At 42.0% G+C, this 17,324-nt stretch overlaps 1 protein-coding gene across 3 annotated transcripts in view; it reads right to left on the minus strand.

The window, feature by feature from the left end:
* Cfap43 (cilia and flagella associated protein 43) overlaps nt 1–17,324 on the minus strand; it is a 100,970-nt gene that overhangs the window by 59,673 nt on the left and 23,973 nt on the right. For all 3 annotated transcript variants that reach the window (XM_036171992.1, XM_036172000.1, XM_036171986.1), the window contains exons 7-10: nt 15,931–15,998; nt 13,612–13,743; nt 10,064–10,180; nt 2,966–3,046 (exon numbers count right to left, since the gene is read on the minus strand). In XM_036171992.1, coding sequence (XP_036027885.1) covers nt 2,966–3,046; nt 10,064–10,180; nt 13,612–13,743; nt 15,931–15,998 — 398 coding nt within the window. The remainder of the gene's footprint in view (nt 1–2,965; nt 3,047–10,063; nt 10,181–13,611; nt 13,744–15,930; nt 15,999–17,324) is intronic.

Raw genomic sequence — 17,324 nt, forward strand, 5'->3', positions numbered from 1 at the left:
CCCAGATGATCTGACATCCAGAATGGTTTCAAGGCAACTGGCTCAGAGGTTCACCCTAATGGACTACTCTATAATCCTAAAATTTTCTTTGTGTCCCCATAAGATACAGCGCCCCCCTCCAGCAGGAAGTAATAAGAGAAACTACGCCCACATTCCCAAAATTATCAAGCTGGCTTTGGAGATGGAATTGGCTCACTCCTTCTCTAAACCCAGACATGTTGCTAAAAGAAAAGGTTAAGAGATTCTCGTGTCCCAAATCAGAAGAGCCCTCTGGTGTGGGACAGAGAAAAACCAATATTTTTCTTTAAAGCAGGTTGATTATAAATAAGATCTCTTTCTAAAGAAGAAAGGGGGATATGTTATAGATATAATAGGATAAAAGGGTAGATTAGGGAACTTACTTCTAAAGAGCAACAACTTGTTTAAAATGTTTTACATTGGTTTAGATTTTAGTCTATTGATACAAACTTAAAGTTAATTTTGTTATACTGTGTGTATATTTCTACTCTTGTTTAAGATATTATGTTTGTACAGCTCATTTAAAATTGTAATAGATAATTAAAAATAGATTAATAACTGGTCTTCTATGATAATCATACTCATAGCCATGTTAGTTAAGTCTTCTAGGTATACACAGAGATATTTCAGATAGACAGGTAATCTTCAAACTCTTCAAAGGTCTACAGAATATGGCATTTAAAATATTTTTAAAATTTAGACTTTCTGGACAGTGAGACATGTCTGCTCCTGGCAGCACCGTTTTACTTCAGAGAGGAAGATGGGCATTGAAGACACTTCATATGGAGTTTATCTTCTTCTTGGCAAAAATAGCCATTTGGGCAAGAAACTGTTCTTGCCTGGACTGCTTGATCGACTGGACGTGCAGGACCCATAGAAAGGTGACCACTGAACTTTGCTTGACAAAATGGTCCTTCAGGTTCCTGCTTCGCAAAGGAAACTGCCAGACATTCTATAGGACACTGAGAGAAGTGACCAAGAGACTCTAGCCCTGTGGGCTAAAAACAGATGCCCCAACTTTACAAAGGAACATTAGGTGACTGTCCAGGCTGCCAGCTGTCTCTGTGTACCCTGCAAGACTCCCAAAAGTTGCTTACATCCTTCTCCTGGTTCTCAGGTAATATTATATCCTTCTGAGGTCTTTGATGTGGTTGAAGACTAGATAGTTATAATTTCCTCAGTTATGATAAAAGATACATTAGATATAAAACCTTAGACTCATAAATATAAGATAAATAGGATATCTTCTTTAATATTGTAACTGTAATTCTTGCTTGATAATTGTTTTGTTATATGTAATTGTACTATCTAAAAGTTAAAACCTTCCTTAAAAAAAAAAAAGAAAAGGGGAAGTGCTGTGGATATTGCTCTGTGTAAATAAAGTTCTGATTGGCCAGTGGCCAGGCAGGAAGTATAGGCGGGACAAGCGAGTAGAGAATTCTGGGAAGTAGAAGGTTGGAGAGAGACACTGCCAGCCGCCGCCATGAGAAGCAACATGTAAAGACACTGGTAAGCCACAAGCCATGTGGCAAAGTATAGATAAGAAGAAATGGGTTAATTTAAGATAGAAAAAGTAGATAACAAGAAGCCTGCCACAGCCATACAGTTTGTAAGCAATGTAAGTTTCTGTGTGCTTTCTTGGTTGGGTCTAAGCGACTGTGGGACTGGCGGGTAAGAGAGATTTGTCCTGACTGGGCCAGGCAGGAAAACTCTAACTACAGGTCACTGCCAGCTGCCGCCAGGACAAGGAAGATGTAAGATACCAGCAAGCCACGAGCCACGTGGCAAATTATAGATTAATAGAAATGGGCTGAATATAAGAGTAAGAGCTAGACAATGGTAGGCCTGAGCTAAAGGCCAAGCAGTTTAAATCATATAAGCGTCTGTGTGTTTATTTTATAAGTGGGCTGTCAGAATATAACAGGGCTTGGCGGGGCCTGGAGAGAAGGTCTCCAGCTACACTGGTGATAATCTCTCTGTAGTACAGTGGGATCTACCATAAGGAAAGAAAGACCCATGTATCCCAAGCACAGGCTGGACCACAGCCGTGTACCAGGCCTGGCCTGGAGCTCAGTGAAGGCCGAGCAAGACCTGACAGTGGCTGTATTCTGCCTTGTCCAAGAGGAGCAAGGTGAATCCTGGTTATACGGCTTCCTGAGGATATTGTTACTCACTTGCTTGTCTGCAGAAATGGATGTGGAATGCCTCTTTAGTTCTAGAAGTTCTCATAGAAACTGATACATACTGGCCTTTGTCACACAGATTAGCAGTGTTCTATATTTCATGGCTTTTAAGACAAGACTTTTTATTGTTACTTTCTGGGAGGGTAGGTAATTGAAATTTTTAATTTTGTAGGAGAGAAGGACTGGAATTTCCCTACCTTCTAGGATGCAATGAAAAAAATCCGACACCATTATTATTTATTAGGTCTTTACATTTTTTTAAACATTATTTTTATGCAAAATGTACTGTGACTTGTGCAGAAGTGATGTCATATTGAGGAACATGTTGTGGGTGTTTGTCAGCTAGTATCTAGATGGCTTCCTTCTACAAAAGTCTGAATATCCATGAAGAAATCCCCTCCCATAATTTCTAGGGCTTGGTGGGATGAATGTGACCTTTTTCCAGGGCTGAGCTTATGCTGATTAGCATTGCTGGTCCTCTTAATCACAGGGATTGCTCCCTTAGAAGACACGCTTGGGACCTTCAGAGAGGGAGCTTTCTGCTGTGTCTTCACCCCCCTCCTTCAGGATGGTTCCCTTCTCTGACATAGTGGTGTGAGGTTGGCACTATGCCAGGTGAGTATGACTAAATTGGGGCTTCTCAAACTCTGGGTAAGTGAAACAATGCAGTAGCGAGGATTTCCACAGACCCCTGAGATGGGAGCTAGAAAGGCGAGTGGAACCGGAATAAATATTTTGAACACTGATTTGTCAGGTACACTTACCTGAGTTCTCAGAAAAATCTTGCTTATACAAGTGCCATCCTCTATCCACAAAATCGTGACTTCCCCTGAATTTGTGAGCGTCTGTAGGAGAAAGGTGAGAGTGAGTGGAGGGCTGGAGTCTGCGTGGGAGCACATGCTAGTAGTCTAGTATGTTAACCTGGGGGGGGGGGGCAGTTAAAAGCTTCACTGTTTGTGTAGGTTATTAATAATTTATAAATTCAATCTTAATTCTTATTTTCTGAAGAAGTGTTAGCTATTACCTTTTTCTCTATCCTCCTGTTTTCTTCTCTCTCTCCCCCTCTTTCTGTCTCCCTAAAGCAAGGTTTCATCTATAACCCAGGCTAGGTTTGAACTCCCAGTCTCCCTGTGAAATATTCTTTCACACTGTGTGAATATATGCCACTGTGATTGGTTTAATAAAGAAGCTGACTGGCCTACTGCTAGATAGGATAAGGTTAGGTGGGAGAACCAAACTAAGAGAATGCTGGGGAGAAGAGGAGCAGAGTCTCCGGAGTTAGGAGGAGATGCCCTGAGATGTAGAGGTAGGATGGGAAGTATGTAGATGAGGTAAACAAGCCTCAGGGCAGCACACAGATTAATAGAAATGGGTTGATTTAAGTTATAAGAGCCCGTTAGTAAAAAGCCTAAGCTATTAGCTGAGCATTTATAATTAATAATAAGTCTCTGTGTGGTTATTTGGGAGCAGGTTGATGGAACAAAAAAACTCCACCTACATGCCCCGTCTCCCTTCCCACATGCCAGGATTACAGGCACAAACTACCACACTTGGGCTCCTTTTGTGTTTTTAAAACAATTATCTTCAGCACTTGGGAGGCAAAAGAAGGTGAGTCTCTGTGAGTCTGAGGCCAACTGGCCTACATAGTGAATTCCCCACCAGCCAGGGCTACAAAGTAAAGATATATTCAATGGGTAAAGACACTTGCTACCAAGCCTGATGACCTGAATTTGATCCAGCGACCCACATGGTGGATGGAGAGAACCAACTCCCACAAATTGTCCTCTGACCCCCTTATGTAAGGGCATGCATGTGTGTATACACACACATACAATAAATAGATAATAAATAACATAACATATCTTAACATAATTTTTATTGATTCTTTAGGAATTTAGGAATTTCACATCATGTACTCAAATCTTGCTTATTTCTTAGTCCCTCCATATTCACCCTCACCCTGTAGCATCCCCTCAAAAGAAAATTCTAAAAAATATTAATTAAAACCAAACCAAACCAAACAAACAAAAACTCCACTTCAATCCTCCATCTTTCCTGCCTCTCCAGTACCTCTTCATTTGTCTTACTGGCACTAGAACCTGCTTCATGCAGAATAATCTTCTGTCCATTCAGCTGTACTTGCAAACATTCATTGCAATGAATTATTGGTCTGGTTCAAGGCCTCTAGCTTCTTGTATACCATCAATACCAGACCCTCACTGAAACTCCCCTCAAATATCCTGCTGTTGCCCCAAGTTATGGAGAGCCTGTGGCTATGGTTCTATATGATCTGTCCCTTCACACACTCCAGCAAGTCATAGATTGGGTAGTTGTTGGGGTGGGGCAACTCAAAGTCCTGGATATGGGTACGGGTGGTAACTGATTTGGCCAGTCTGGGCCACTGGGACCACTCCCCTCAGGTGAGGGACAGAGCCAGCTTTCTCTGCCCAGCCAGCTCTTCTATGCCCATGCCATTGAGGCCAGCTCCAATACCCATGGTGAGAGGTGGGGCTATCTCCAGTGTGGGGCCAGCTCTCTCCTGAGGGGCAGGACCAGCTCTCCCAGGGCCAGGGAAGGGAGGTGCTGCTCAGCACAGCCCTCAGATTTCAACATGCTTGGTTCCTATGGTTCCCTGTGGTAACAGGAGCCACAGTTAGCAATACAGATCCTGACTGCCATAGGACCATGGACCCAGACATGGCCCTCAGCTGCAGCCTGGGCCCAAATGTCACCATGGCCCCAGGAGGCAAGCAGGCCACCCACATCAGCCTGTTCCTCACCACCTTAGCTTCTTCAGTTCTGCCTCTCTCCACAGCACATGAACTAGCCTGCTTCTCCTTCTCTCCTGTTTCTCTACCATGTATTTGCTGATGATAATGGTGCCTACCTGCCCAGCACCTTGTGGCATCAGGCAGGCCCGTGGATGTCTTCAGCCAGCCCAGGCAATAAGAACAGGCAGGCCAAAATAAATTATCTTTAATACAATTTAAATATCATAACCAGGTTAAGAAAAGTGAAATAAGGGACTAGAAAATATGGTCTAGTGGTTAAGAGCACTGACTGTTCTTCCTGAGGACCAAGGCTTGATTCCCAGCACCCACATGGCTGTTTACAACCCTCTGTAACTCCAGTTCCATGGGATCCAATGTCCTCTTTTGACCTTTGCAGGCACCAGGCACATATATGTGCACAATCATACATGCAGGTAAAACACCTGCACACATAAAAATAAAAATAAAGTAAACATTTTCCCCACAATCTACTTTAAATAAAAATCTGGAAATTCAGTGGGACTATTGCCTAATGATAATGACTAAGTCCTGAAACGGGAAATTATATACTGTTCTTTTAAAATTCTTTTACTGTTAGAGCACATTTAGGACTATAGAAGTTTGAGCAGTAAGTACAGTGGACCCCCTCCCCCAAGTTCTCTGTTGTTAACAGCTTGTATCAGAGTGGAACATGGACTACAGCATACATGTCCACACTGATAGTTACTGGCTAACATCTACAGTTTACACCAGGGCTCCTTCAATCTTTGTGTTGCTCTTTCTGAGAATTTTGACGAGCTTATAGTCACATGCATTTACCAGCACTGTATATACAGAAGTCAGTTTCTCCACCTTAAAAAGTCCCCTGTCTGTTCCTGCCTCCCTCCCCACATTCCTGACAACTGCTGATCTTTTTTAGTCTCTGTGGCTTTGCTTTTCCCAGACTGTCCCGTTAGATTCATACAGCATGTAGGCTTTTCCACGCTGGCTTCTTTCACTTAGCACCTTCCAAGTCTGGTGGCTTGATAGCTTTATTTCTTTTCATTACCGAGCAACAGCATATTGTATGACTGCTCCACAGTCTTTCCATTCATTGGTGGATGGGCACCTCAGTTGTTTACTAAGTTTGGGCCATTATGGACAATGCTGCTTATTTTTGGGTGGTGTTGTGTTTTCAGCCCATTTGGATAAATGTTAAGAAGTGTAACCACCAGAGCATATGGCACCTGTCTAGTGCTGAAAGAAACTGACAAGCCATCTTCCAAATCGGCCGTGCCGACATGCAAGAATGAGTGCTTCGGCTGCTCTGCAGCACCCTTCTGTCATCACCGGCATTTTAGATTTTAGACCTCCTAACAGGCAGTGGTGTCTCATTTTGTAAGGACGATGTTTCCAGTGTCTTTTCATAACTTATTTTCCGTCCATATGACTTCTTTAGTGTGGAGTCTAGTCATACTTTTTTTTGGCACATTTCTGAATGAAGTTGTTCACTTTCTTTCTTTTATTGATTTATATTTATTTATTTTACATCCTGACAGCAGTTTCCCCTCTCACTCCTTCCAGACCCTCACCACTGTCCCACTCCTCTCCTCCTCTGTTTCTATTTAGAAAAGGGCAGGCCTCCCATGGATATCAGCAAAACAAGGCATATCAAGTTGTGGTAAGACTAAGCATCTCCCCTCATAGTAAGGCTGGGCAAGGTAACCCAGTATGAGAAATAGTTTCCCAAAAGCTGACAAAAGAGTCAGAGACAGTCCCTGCTCCCACTGTTAGGAGCCCCACAAGAAGACCAGGCTGCACAACTGTAACATATTTCTAGAGGGCCTAGGTCAGTCCCATGAAGGCTCCCTGGTTGTCAGTTCAGTCTCTATGAGCTCCTATGAACCCAGGTTAGTAGATTCTGTGGGTTTTCTTGTGATGTCCTTGACCCCTCCTACAATCCTTCCTTCCCTCTCTTCTTCAGGATTCCCCATACTCTGCCTAATGTTTGTCTGTGGGTCTGCATCTGTTTCCATCAGTTGCTGGGTACAGCCTCTCTCTCTGATGACAATTGGACTAGGTAACAATCTATGAGTGTAGCACAATATTATTAGGAATCATTTCATTGACTTTTTTTCCAGTCATGTTTGTTCTATCCTAGGTCTCTGGGCCTTTCAGCTTCTGGGTCCTGGCACCCTAGGCAGTGTCAGGGGTGGGCTCAATATCACGGCATGGGTCTTAGGCTGGACCATCGTTGGTTGGTTACTTCCACAATCTCTATGCCAGCACATCTTGTAGGCACATCTTGTAGGCAGGACAGATTGTAGGCTGAAGGTTATGTAGCTGGGAGTTGGAGTCCCTCTATTGGAAGTCTTGCCTGGGTACAGGAGATGACCTGTGGTGACAGGAGATGGCCAGTTCAGGCTACCTATCCTCTATTGTTAGAAATCTTAGATGGGGTCATCCTTGTAGATCCTGGGAGTTTCCCTTGCACTGTTTCTATCTGACCCTAAAATGGCCCCCTTTCCAGTCATCTCTTTCAGGACTCCCCCCATCCCCCCAATCTGATTCTTCATGTTTCCATCCCCACCTTCCCCAGTCCACCCAGAAAATCTGTTCTATTTCACCTTTCCAGGAGATCAAAGCATCCCCCTCCTAAGCCCTCCTTGTTACCTACTTTCTCTGGGTCTGTGAATTGTAGCCTGGTTATCCTTTATTTTATAGCTAATATCTACTTATGAGTGAGTATATATGTTTGTTTTTCTGGGTCTGAGTTACCTCATTCGGGATGATTATTTCTAGTTCCATCCATTTGCCTGCAAATTTCCTGATGTGCTTGTTTTGTTTTTTAAACAGCTGAGTAATACTCCATTGTGTAGATGTACAGCATTTTCTTTATCCATTCCTTGGTTGAAGGACATCTAGGCTGTTTCCAGGTTCTGGCTATTACAAATAAAGCTGCTATGAACATAGTTGAGCAAGTGTCCTTGTGGTATGATTGAGCATCTTTTGGGTATATGCCCAAGACTGGCAGAACTATATCTCGAGGTAGATCAACTGCCATGTTGATTTCCAAAGTGGCTGTACCAGTGTGCACTCTCACTTACTGTTGACTCCCAAGTGCTCTTTGCAGAGCTGAGACCCTGGTCCTTTCTCAGCTGTGGCTCCCCTTCCCCTAGCAGAGGGTGTGCCTGGGGCTTTCTACTCCAGAAATCTTTCACAGAGTAGACCATCCATTCATGTGTAACCTCCCAACTTTTCCCTCCATAGACTGTACTTGGTATTGTAGTTGAAGCATTCACTACCAAGCCCAAGGTAACTCAGATTTTTTCATCCTCTTTTAATAATTTTATAATTTTGCACTTACATTTGTCTATAGTTGATTTTGATTTTTTTTGGAAAGTATAACTTTTACATCTGGGTTCAAACTATTTAAATTATATTTATTTGTGTGTATGAGTGTGCACCTGCCATGATGGGTGCATTGGAGGTCATGTGCATGCAGAAATTAGTTGTTTCAGCACCTCTGTTGAAAAGATGATATTTTTACTGAATTGTCTTTGCTACTTTGCCAAATGTTAGTTACTATGTTAGGCATGGTGGTGGCAATTACTTATAATCCCAGCAAACTGGGGAGTGGAAGCATGAAGATTGTAAGTTCAAGGCCAGCCTAGGCAACTCAGCAAGACCCTTCCACAAAATGAAGTTTTAAACAACAAACGATCAGTTGATTATATTCATGTGGCTTCCTTTGGGGCTCTGTTTTCTATTACATTCATCTATTGTTTTATTCTGTCACCAGCACCAGTCTTGATTATGCTAGCACCAGCCCTGGCTGTATTTGTTTCTCAGTGTTGCACTGAGACCTCCTGCAATAGTTTACTGATTTTTTTTTTTTTGCATTGCTATGCAAATTTTACAAGCAATCAATTTTTACAAGATAACTTACTGATATTTTGACAAGAATTATACTAAGTCTGTAGCTCAACTTGGGAAGAAGTGACATGTTAGCAAAACTGAAGCTTCTTATCTGTGTCAGGGTGACAGGTCTCCATAGGCGAAGATGATCATTTTGGTTCCTTTGTCAGGGTTTTGTGGATTTCTCATATGGAGCATGCCTATCTTTTGTTAGATGTATTCCTAGTTCATTTTATCGGTACTAACATAAACAGTATTGTGTTTTTAACTTCAGATTTTAATTGCTCATTGTTTGGTATGTATGAAAACAGTTTATCTCTTTTTGTGCTAACTGGTTCTCTTGTAGCCTTGCGATGGTCACCCGGTACTAAGGGTCCATGCTGATTGTTTGTGACTTTCTTTGGTGGCAATCATGTCACCGAGCACAGAGTCAGTTTTATTTCTTTCCAGTCTGAATCCCTTTTACTCTTTTTTAAAAATTGTATTGTATGAGCTCAGGCTTCCAGTGTGATACTGATTAGGAGTTAGGTATTTTGTAGATATACCTACTACAGTGAACCTCTCTATCTATTTTTGAATATTTTTATTATAAGTTGGTAACAGATGTTGTTGAGTGCTTCACTGACTGATATGATGACATCATTTTTCTTCTTTGGCCTATGATGCTTAGTCATGATCTGATGGAGTACGCTAATTTATTATTTAATGTGGAATCAGTGTTTCATACCTGAAATAAATCACCCTGAGGTAGGTAATTGTTTTTATGCATTGCTAGTATTTAATAGAGGATGCTTGTCTTTGGGCTCAGGAGAGAGAGTGTCCCGCAGTTTATTCTTCTTGTGGTGTTTTCTCTGGCTTGGGTGCCAAAGGGAAGCCTTGGAGAAGGAGTGGAGAATTTGTTCTGCTTAGAACTTTGATATGGTATTGTGGAGAATTGGTATTTTCTTTTTTTGCCTTAAATTTTTAGTAGAATTCACTAGATAACCCATCTGGTCCCAGAACTTCCACTTTTCAAATGTTATTATTCATCCAGTTTCTTTGATATAGGCTCTTCAGAATATCTCTTTCTCTGAATGTGAAAAAGTTTGCCTATCAGAGAGTTGGTCTAAAGATACTCAGTTCATGTGGATAGGAATTTAAACCTTGAAATACAACAGCTTTGATCCTGCAGTGTCCCAGGAGACCATTTCTTACCATGAAATGTTTGGTTCCAGGTGTGACAAAGTCCATTGCCAGAACTTTCCCATCACAGGCTTCTAGGACTTTCTCTAGTGTGGGCTCTTCACCAAATGTGTAGGTATAAACAGTCCCCTGAAAAATCCACAGAGAAAAGAAAACATATCTTATAATTACTGCACATGTCATTAATTCAACACATACTCATTTAATGGCCACTGTGTGCAACACACTGTTTGAGACTAGATGATGGGAAATCACAGACTTAAACAAGGTCCTTGAAAACTTAAAATGTAGAAATCTTATTCATTTCAATGAGTGAACGACTTAATGCATCAATAAACACAGCATGAGACAATCATGTGGGCCATAAGGTCAGTGATGGGATATGGAATCGATGTTGTGAAGGGTCATTTAAAGCACGGTGTTTGGGGCATTTATTCAAAATGAGAAACCACCATGGGCTGTGAGTGGCTGAGAGAAATGCTCTGTCTGTATTGACTGCTATGCCAAAAATACACTGTTCATTCCATCACACATGTAGAGAACACATGGTGCACTCCATCAATGTGTAGAGAAGCTATTAAAAATCTGCTCGGTTTCTCCTAGCCATTCCATCATGTATTATGTATATTTGTGGCTATATTGTTAGGTACTTGTGCATTTTACATGTTCATACATTCTGGTAAATTTCATATTCTACCATCTGAAAATAAGGGGTTTCATCTTCTGCATGATTTTCACCCTGAGGATTTATTCGTCGAATGCCACCAGAGTGCCACCATATTCCTTCCAGTTGGTGTAGGAATGGTGCATAGTATCTTTTGCTGTTATCTCGCTGGACCTTGCTATTTTAGATGTGCTGTCAAAGTACATGGTTGGGTTTTGCTTCTTTGCTTCTTTGTTTTTTTTTTTTTTTTTGACCTTCTACTTGGGATCTTTTTCCCTTTGTTCTCGTGAAGTACATTGATTTTAAGAGTTTTTCTCTATTAACAGCCTGCTGCTGGTGCACTCTTGGTTAGAGTGTCTGAAAATGTATTTGAATTTTCTTAACTCATTTAATTCTTAAAAAGGTTTTGTCTTCATTTTTCAAAGACATGAGTCATCTTGGAAATTGTTAAATGTGGATGTCATTCTGTCCCTACTTTGGAATTTACTGTGTCCCTTAAATCTGTGAACTTCTCTCTTTATTAGCTCTGGAAAGCCATGTTAGCATCTCCTGAAGTATTACCTCTGCTTCCCACCCCAGGACTTCAATCAGACATGCTATTTTTCACTGTATAATTGACATCTCTTCTTCTTTCTTCTGGACCTTCTTCCATTCTACTTGTCTAGGCAATATTCTCAATAATCTCTTCATCTACCTTCCATGTCAAGTCTTTTGTCAGGTATGTTCATTTAATTTCTTAACCTTTATTTTTTCTTTTATGTGCGTGGGGTGTTTTGCTTGCATACATGTCTGTGTGTCACATGTGTGCCTAGTGCTCATGGAGGTCAGGAGAGAGGGAAAGTACCCTGGGACTTGAGTTACATAGTGTTTGTGAGCTGCTTTGTGGGTGCTTTGAATGGAATAAGAGTCTTCTGGAAGAGCAACCAGTGCTCTTAACTGTGACTCATCTCTCTGGCCCCCAGATGTGTTCATTTAGTGTTTCCTTTGTTGTTGTTGTTGTATGTGTGTGTGTGTGTGTGTGTGTGTGTGTTAGTAGTTTTGTCTGTATTTTCTTTTTCTATTAGGATACTTTTAAAAATAGTTTCTTGTTCTTAACAGATATTGAAGTTTTTTCATTTATGTATAAAACATAATACCATTGTTTTGATGTCCCATATTTAAAACCAAAATATTTAATGTCATTTGTCATAGGCCAATGTTGTTCCTAACAATACAGAGGACTGGTAACCTTGACTTGTAAGAGTCATTTTGTAAATTAGGGGTCTTCCTAACTATATAACTCAGAAGTCATTTGTTTAACTCCACACCAATTCTTCAACCTTCTTTTCATACAGAACTCATATTTGGGTGAGTTGACTGGAACCAACGTCCAAGGGTAGATAGAGATTTGATTGGCCAATCAGAGCTCAGACTTCTCCTGCCTGGAGTGACTGATATAGGTAGATGGGTGACCAATATAGTGACATCTATATTTCAAGACATTTTTATGTTCTAGTTGGTAACTTTCTTCCAAAGTTACCAATAGGACAGAAATATAAGTGGGAGGAGTGGAAGATGCTCAATGATGGAGGGGGGCAGTCTGCAAGGAAATGAGGGCAGCAAAGGAGAGACAGCTGAGAGACGTGGAAGGCAAGGTGGTGGGCCAAGGGGGCTGGGGCTCTGGCGGGGGGGGGGGGGCACGCAGGACCCTTGATCATATTTGCTCTTTCCTCTATGGGTGTGTGTACATAAACGAACATATTTTGGGCCATAGTGGGGTCAGGGCTTCAAGACAGGGTTTCTCTGTGTAGCCCTAGCTGTCCTGGAGCTTGCTCTGTAGACCAGGTTGGTCTTTATTTTTTATTTTTAAAAATTATTTAATTTTATTTTATGGGCATTGGTATAAAAGTATCAGATTTCCTAGAACTGGAGTTATAGACAGTTGTGAGCTGCCATGTGGGTGCCAGGAATTGAACTCTTGTCCTCTGGAAGAGTAGCCAGTGCTCTTAATTGTTGAGCCATCTCTCCAGCCTCCAGGTTGGTCTCAAACTCAGAGAGCTCATCCTGCCTCTGCCTCCTAAGTTCTAGGATTAAAGGCATGAGCCACCACTGACCCACCAACATCTATTTTTTATTTGGGTCTTATGTTGTGTGATATTTTGTTTGTGTTCTGACAACTAAAACTTTCCTGGAAATCAGAGGGCAGAGTTAGCCACCAGCTATCCATAGAGGCCAGGCAATGGTTGGCACACACCTTTAATCTCAGCACTTGGGAGGAGGAAGCAGGAAGATCAGGAGTTCAAGGCCACCCTTTACTACATGAGATTGAACTAGTCTAAAAGAGAAACAGAGCCAGTTTGTGGTGGCTCACACCTTTAATCCCAGCACTAGAGAGGTGGAAACAGGAATCTGAGGCAGATGGAAACAGGATCTGGCCCATTCAGTCTGAGGATTCATAGAGGCAGGATCACATTTGGCCTGAGATTTCATAGAGGTAGAAATCTTTGGTGGCCAGCTGCTCTGCTTCTCTAATCTTTAAGCTTTCACCCTCGATATCTGACTCCCGGTTTTTATTGTTAAGACTAACTAGGATTGTGGCCGGGCAGTGGTGATGCATACCTTTAATTCCAGCACTGGGGAGGCAGAGGTAGGTGGATCTTTGTGAGTTCAAGACCAGCCTGGTCTACAAAGTGATTTCCAGGAGAGGATCCAAAGCTACAAGGAGAAACCCTGTCTCAAAAAACAAACAAACAAACAGACTAATTAGGATTGTGATTCAGGTCTTTGTGCACATGATACTTTCCATTTGCAATAGAGTTCTGATGAGAAGAGACTCATTATACAACACACCCTGTTCTTCATCCCCATCACACTGACAGTGTCTGAAGACCACATCCAGAATCACTATATAATGTACCTTGTCCGTTTGAATCAGCAACATTTTATAACTAGGGGAAAACATCAAATGTGCCACTGGTCCATCAACCTCAAGAAAATTTTTCACTTGATACTTTGAATCTTTGATGGTGAATGAGTATATCAAGCCATCCTACAGACCAAAGACAAGAAGACAGACCCTAAGTCAGCCTTTGCCAACACACAGTCCACTTTTGTCATCAGACAAGTCAGGCTCAGGGACTGCGGCCCTCCCCTGTCTGAGAGTACCATTTGTGTTTGCGTCTAGAATGGGCTGTCCCTTTAATTCGGACTGCGTTTAACCACGCCCTTCACTGTGCAGAGGGCAGGACAAATGAGTGGAGTTTGCACGAGTGTGTGTTAACTCTCATTTCAAAGGGCTTTCGTCTGTGGTGATATGTAGTGTACCCTAATAAAATGTGCCTGAAGATCAGAGAGACAAAGGACCGAGCCACCTCTGACCTCTAGGACTCCTCAACCGAAAGACTTTTTAGTTCCTGTCGCCTCACACCTTATATACCTTTCTCCACCCAGCCGTCACTTCCTGGGATTAATGGCGTGTGTGCTTCCCAGTACTGGGGTTAAAGGTGTGTGCCACCACTGCCTGGCTCTGTTTTCTCTCCTAGACTGTGTCCTAAATGTGTTTTTAAATTGTTACTATGTACATTTTTTTTTTTTTTAAGCACCAGAGTGATGCAAAGGTAGAAATGTGCCTTTTAGTTACTTTAGGTCTACTTTTCCATTTAACAAAACAGTGCTAGAATGGCTGGTTGGGGCTGGAGAGATGGCTCAGAGGTTAAGAGCACCAACTGTTCTTCCAGAGGTCCTGAGTTCAATTCCCAGCAACCACATGGTGGCTCACAACCATCTGTAATGAGATCTGGCACCCTCTTCTGTATATATAATAAATAAATAAGTCTTTTTATTATTATTATTATTATTATTATTATTATTATTATTATTATATTTGTGTTATAATTTTACACATCAGCCATGGGTTCCCCTGTCCTCCCCCCCTCCCACCCCCACCCCAACTTCCCTCCATTCCCTCCCCTCCATTCCCATCTCCTCCAGGGCCAAGACTCCCCTGGGGATTCATAAAATAGATAAATCTTTAAAGAAAATGGCTGGTCAACCAGTTGCTGATAAATAGACTTAATGGAATGATTTCTATTCTAAGAGGAATGTGAGTTATTTCTACAAGATTTAAGAGATTTGGGGGAAAGGTAGCCATCGTTTTCTAGGTTGAACCTCATTGTAACTAACATGTTTAAGAGATGTGACTTCACATGGCTGAGACTTGGGTGGTGGGAGAGACATGCAAGCTGCGTTCCCCAAGCTCCTCATCCTCCTCCACCCTCATCAGGACAAGGACAGTGGCCTTGAAGAAGAAAAGAGTCTTAAAGGCCACAAATGCAAACTAAATGTAGGAAACGGGAGGCAATTTTCTGTTAAAAACTCCAGGAAGGGAAGTGTGAGTGGACTGTAAGCATGGAGGCTGAGAAGGCTTCTGCTCCGTGGAACCAAGCCTTTCATCCTGATGCCATTGCCTCACTGGCCTCAAGGTGACCTGTGGCAGTGACAAAGCTAAGAATGGACTGGGGCAGCTTCAACTAGACCTGAGATTTCCATGGGATGCTGTCACCAGTCTTATCATTGATGACACTGATTACAGCTATGTGGAAACATGTGATCTGCCCCCCATTTCAAACTCCCTGGGACTGTGTGGTCTAGCAGGTAAAAGCACAGTGCTTGGGTGCATGATCCAGGGTCACGTTCTGCTGACTGCTATGAGATGTGATACTTTCACCTGTCTAAGGAGCATGTCAAATTTCTACCTGATTAAGTTGTGAGGATTAATAATACACTTCGCATGGTGCCTGGTACGAGCTGTGGCTAACTCCATCTGTCCAAACAAATGGACATTAGTAGTACCAAATCTCATTATCAACGCTAACAGACAAAAGACCTGAGCTCACATCTGACAACCCACCTTACTATTGGAGAGACAGGCAGTCTGGGCTGCAGAGGATTGGGTGTTTTCCCCCTGGGCGGGAGGGACAGCAGTGGATTTTTAAAGCCCACTTTTGTTTATTTGCAACAACACAGACATGATTACTCATTACCTGTCTTCTCTTTTTTCATGTAATAGAAAGCTTTCCTAGTAAATTTTTTATCATAAAATTTAACAAGGAAACAACTGTAATTGCTAATCTGAAAGAATCCAACATGCCAAAATATGGCTCATAAACATAAGCAGCAACAAAGGAGACTCTGCTTTTTCCTGAATCAAGGAATTCTGAGAAATGGAATACATTACAATTCCAGAAGCGAGCATGCCATCCTTCTGGTACACCAGCGTGAACGGACTGATGAGCTGGCCTTCATCTTTGGGGAAATAACAAACGAGAAATTAGACAGTATAATGAAGAGTAACAACGAACAGCAAGAGCTGGGTGGGAAGGAGTAACTGCAGAAGTCAGACAAGCTGTGTCGGAGGCCTAGGGTAGCGATCTGTGCACTCACATTAGAGAACCATATAGCAAATGCATTTCTGTTTTCAGAAGGGCATTGCCAGGGATTGGGAAAGGCTGGTGGCAAAGACCCACGAAATCAAAACTATATTATTATTGGGCTGTGTACTTAAGATTTGTGTGTTTTATGTCATGTACATTTATATCAATAAATAAAGCACATTAGAAAAAAAAGTTCTTCAGGAACACTTGTTATTAATAAAATATTGTCTTTGGGGAGGAAATAACAAAACTGTGTTGCTGTGGATATCGCTCTGTGTAAATAAAGTTCTGATTGGCCAGTGGTCAGGAAGTTTAGGCGGGACAAGAAAGAAGAGAATTCTGGGATGTAGAAGGCTGGGGAGAGACACCGCCAGCCGCCGCCATGAGAAGCAACATGTAAAGACACTGGTAAGCCACACGCCATGTGGCAAAGTATAGATTAACAGAAATGAGTTAATTTAAGATAGAAAAGGTAGATAACAAGCAGCCTGCCACGGCCATACAGTTTATAAACAATATAAGTTTCTGTGTGCTTTCTTGGTTGGGTCTGAGCGACTGTGGGACTGGCAGGTAAGAGAGATTTGTCCTGACTGTGGGCCAGGCAGGAAAACTCTAACTACACTGTGTTGCAGTTTATGTAGGAAGATACAGTAGTTACTGTTCAGGGCTCAGACAGCATCCATCAAAATGTTCATTTGATGCACAGAACATGTCTGATGTTGCTGGCTCCTGGGAAATCCGGCCTTCCCTTCAGTCACTGCCCACTGCCCAGCTGTCCCCTCTGTAAGCCAGCTGCCACTGGAGTCTTACGGTCTGCTCTAGGGGTCTGCTGCTTACAGACACCTACTCTAAGGACGCCCTTCCTGAACTTTGGCTAAATTAATCTGCAAATGAACAATTCTGATTAACATAACCCCACTTGAGGGATGTCTATATACTCTGAGTCCCCTGATATGTTTATTTGCCAACCTGTATTTAATAATATTGATGTCCCTAGAGGATGGAAATTGTGTGACCATGCACTTATAGTATAGGTAACTTCTACTTCCCCTTGACTGGTGCTTTCTACATTATAGTTAGTGGCACTTGGAAAAAAAAATACGTATTTGCTTAAAAAAAAAAAAAAAAAAAAAAAGGGAGGAGTTGTTTGTATGCCTTTTTTGGTAATCTGGGCTGGTTTCAAATTTGTAATCCACTT

This window comes from Onychomys torridus, chromosome 1, assembly GCF_903995425.1.
Source record: "Onychomys torridus chromosome 1, mOncTor1.1, whole genome shotgun sequence".
In the NCBI taxonomy this organism is placed as follows: Eukaryota; Metazoa; Chordata; class Mammalia; order Rodentia; family Cricetidae; genus Onychomys; species Onychomys torridus.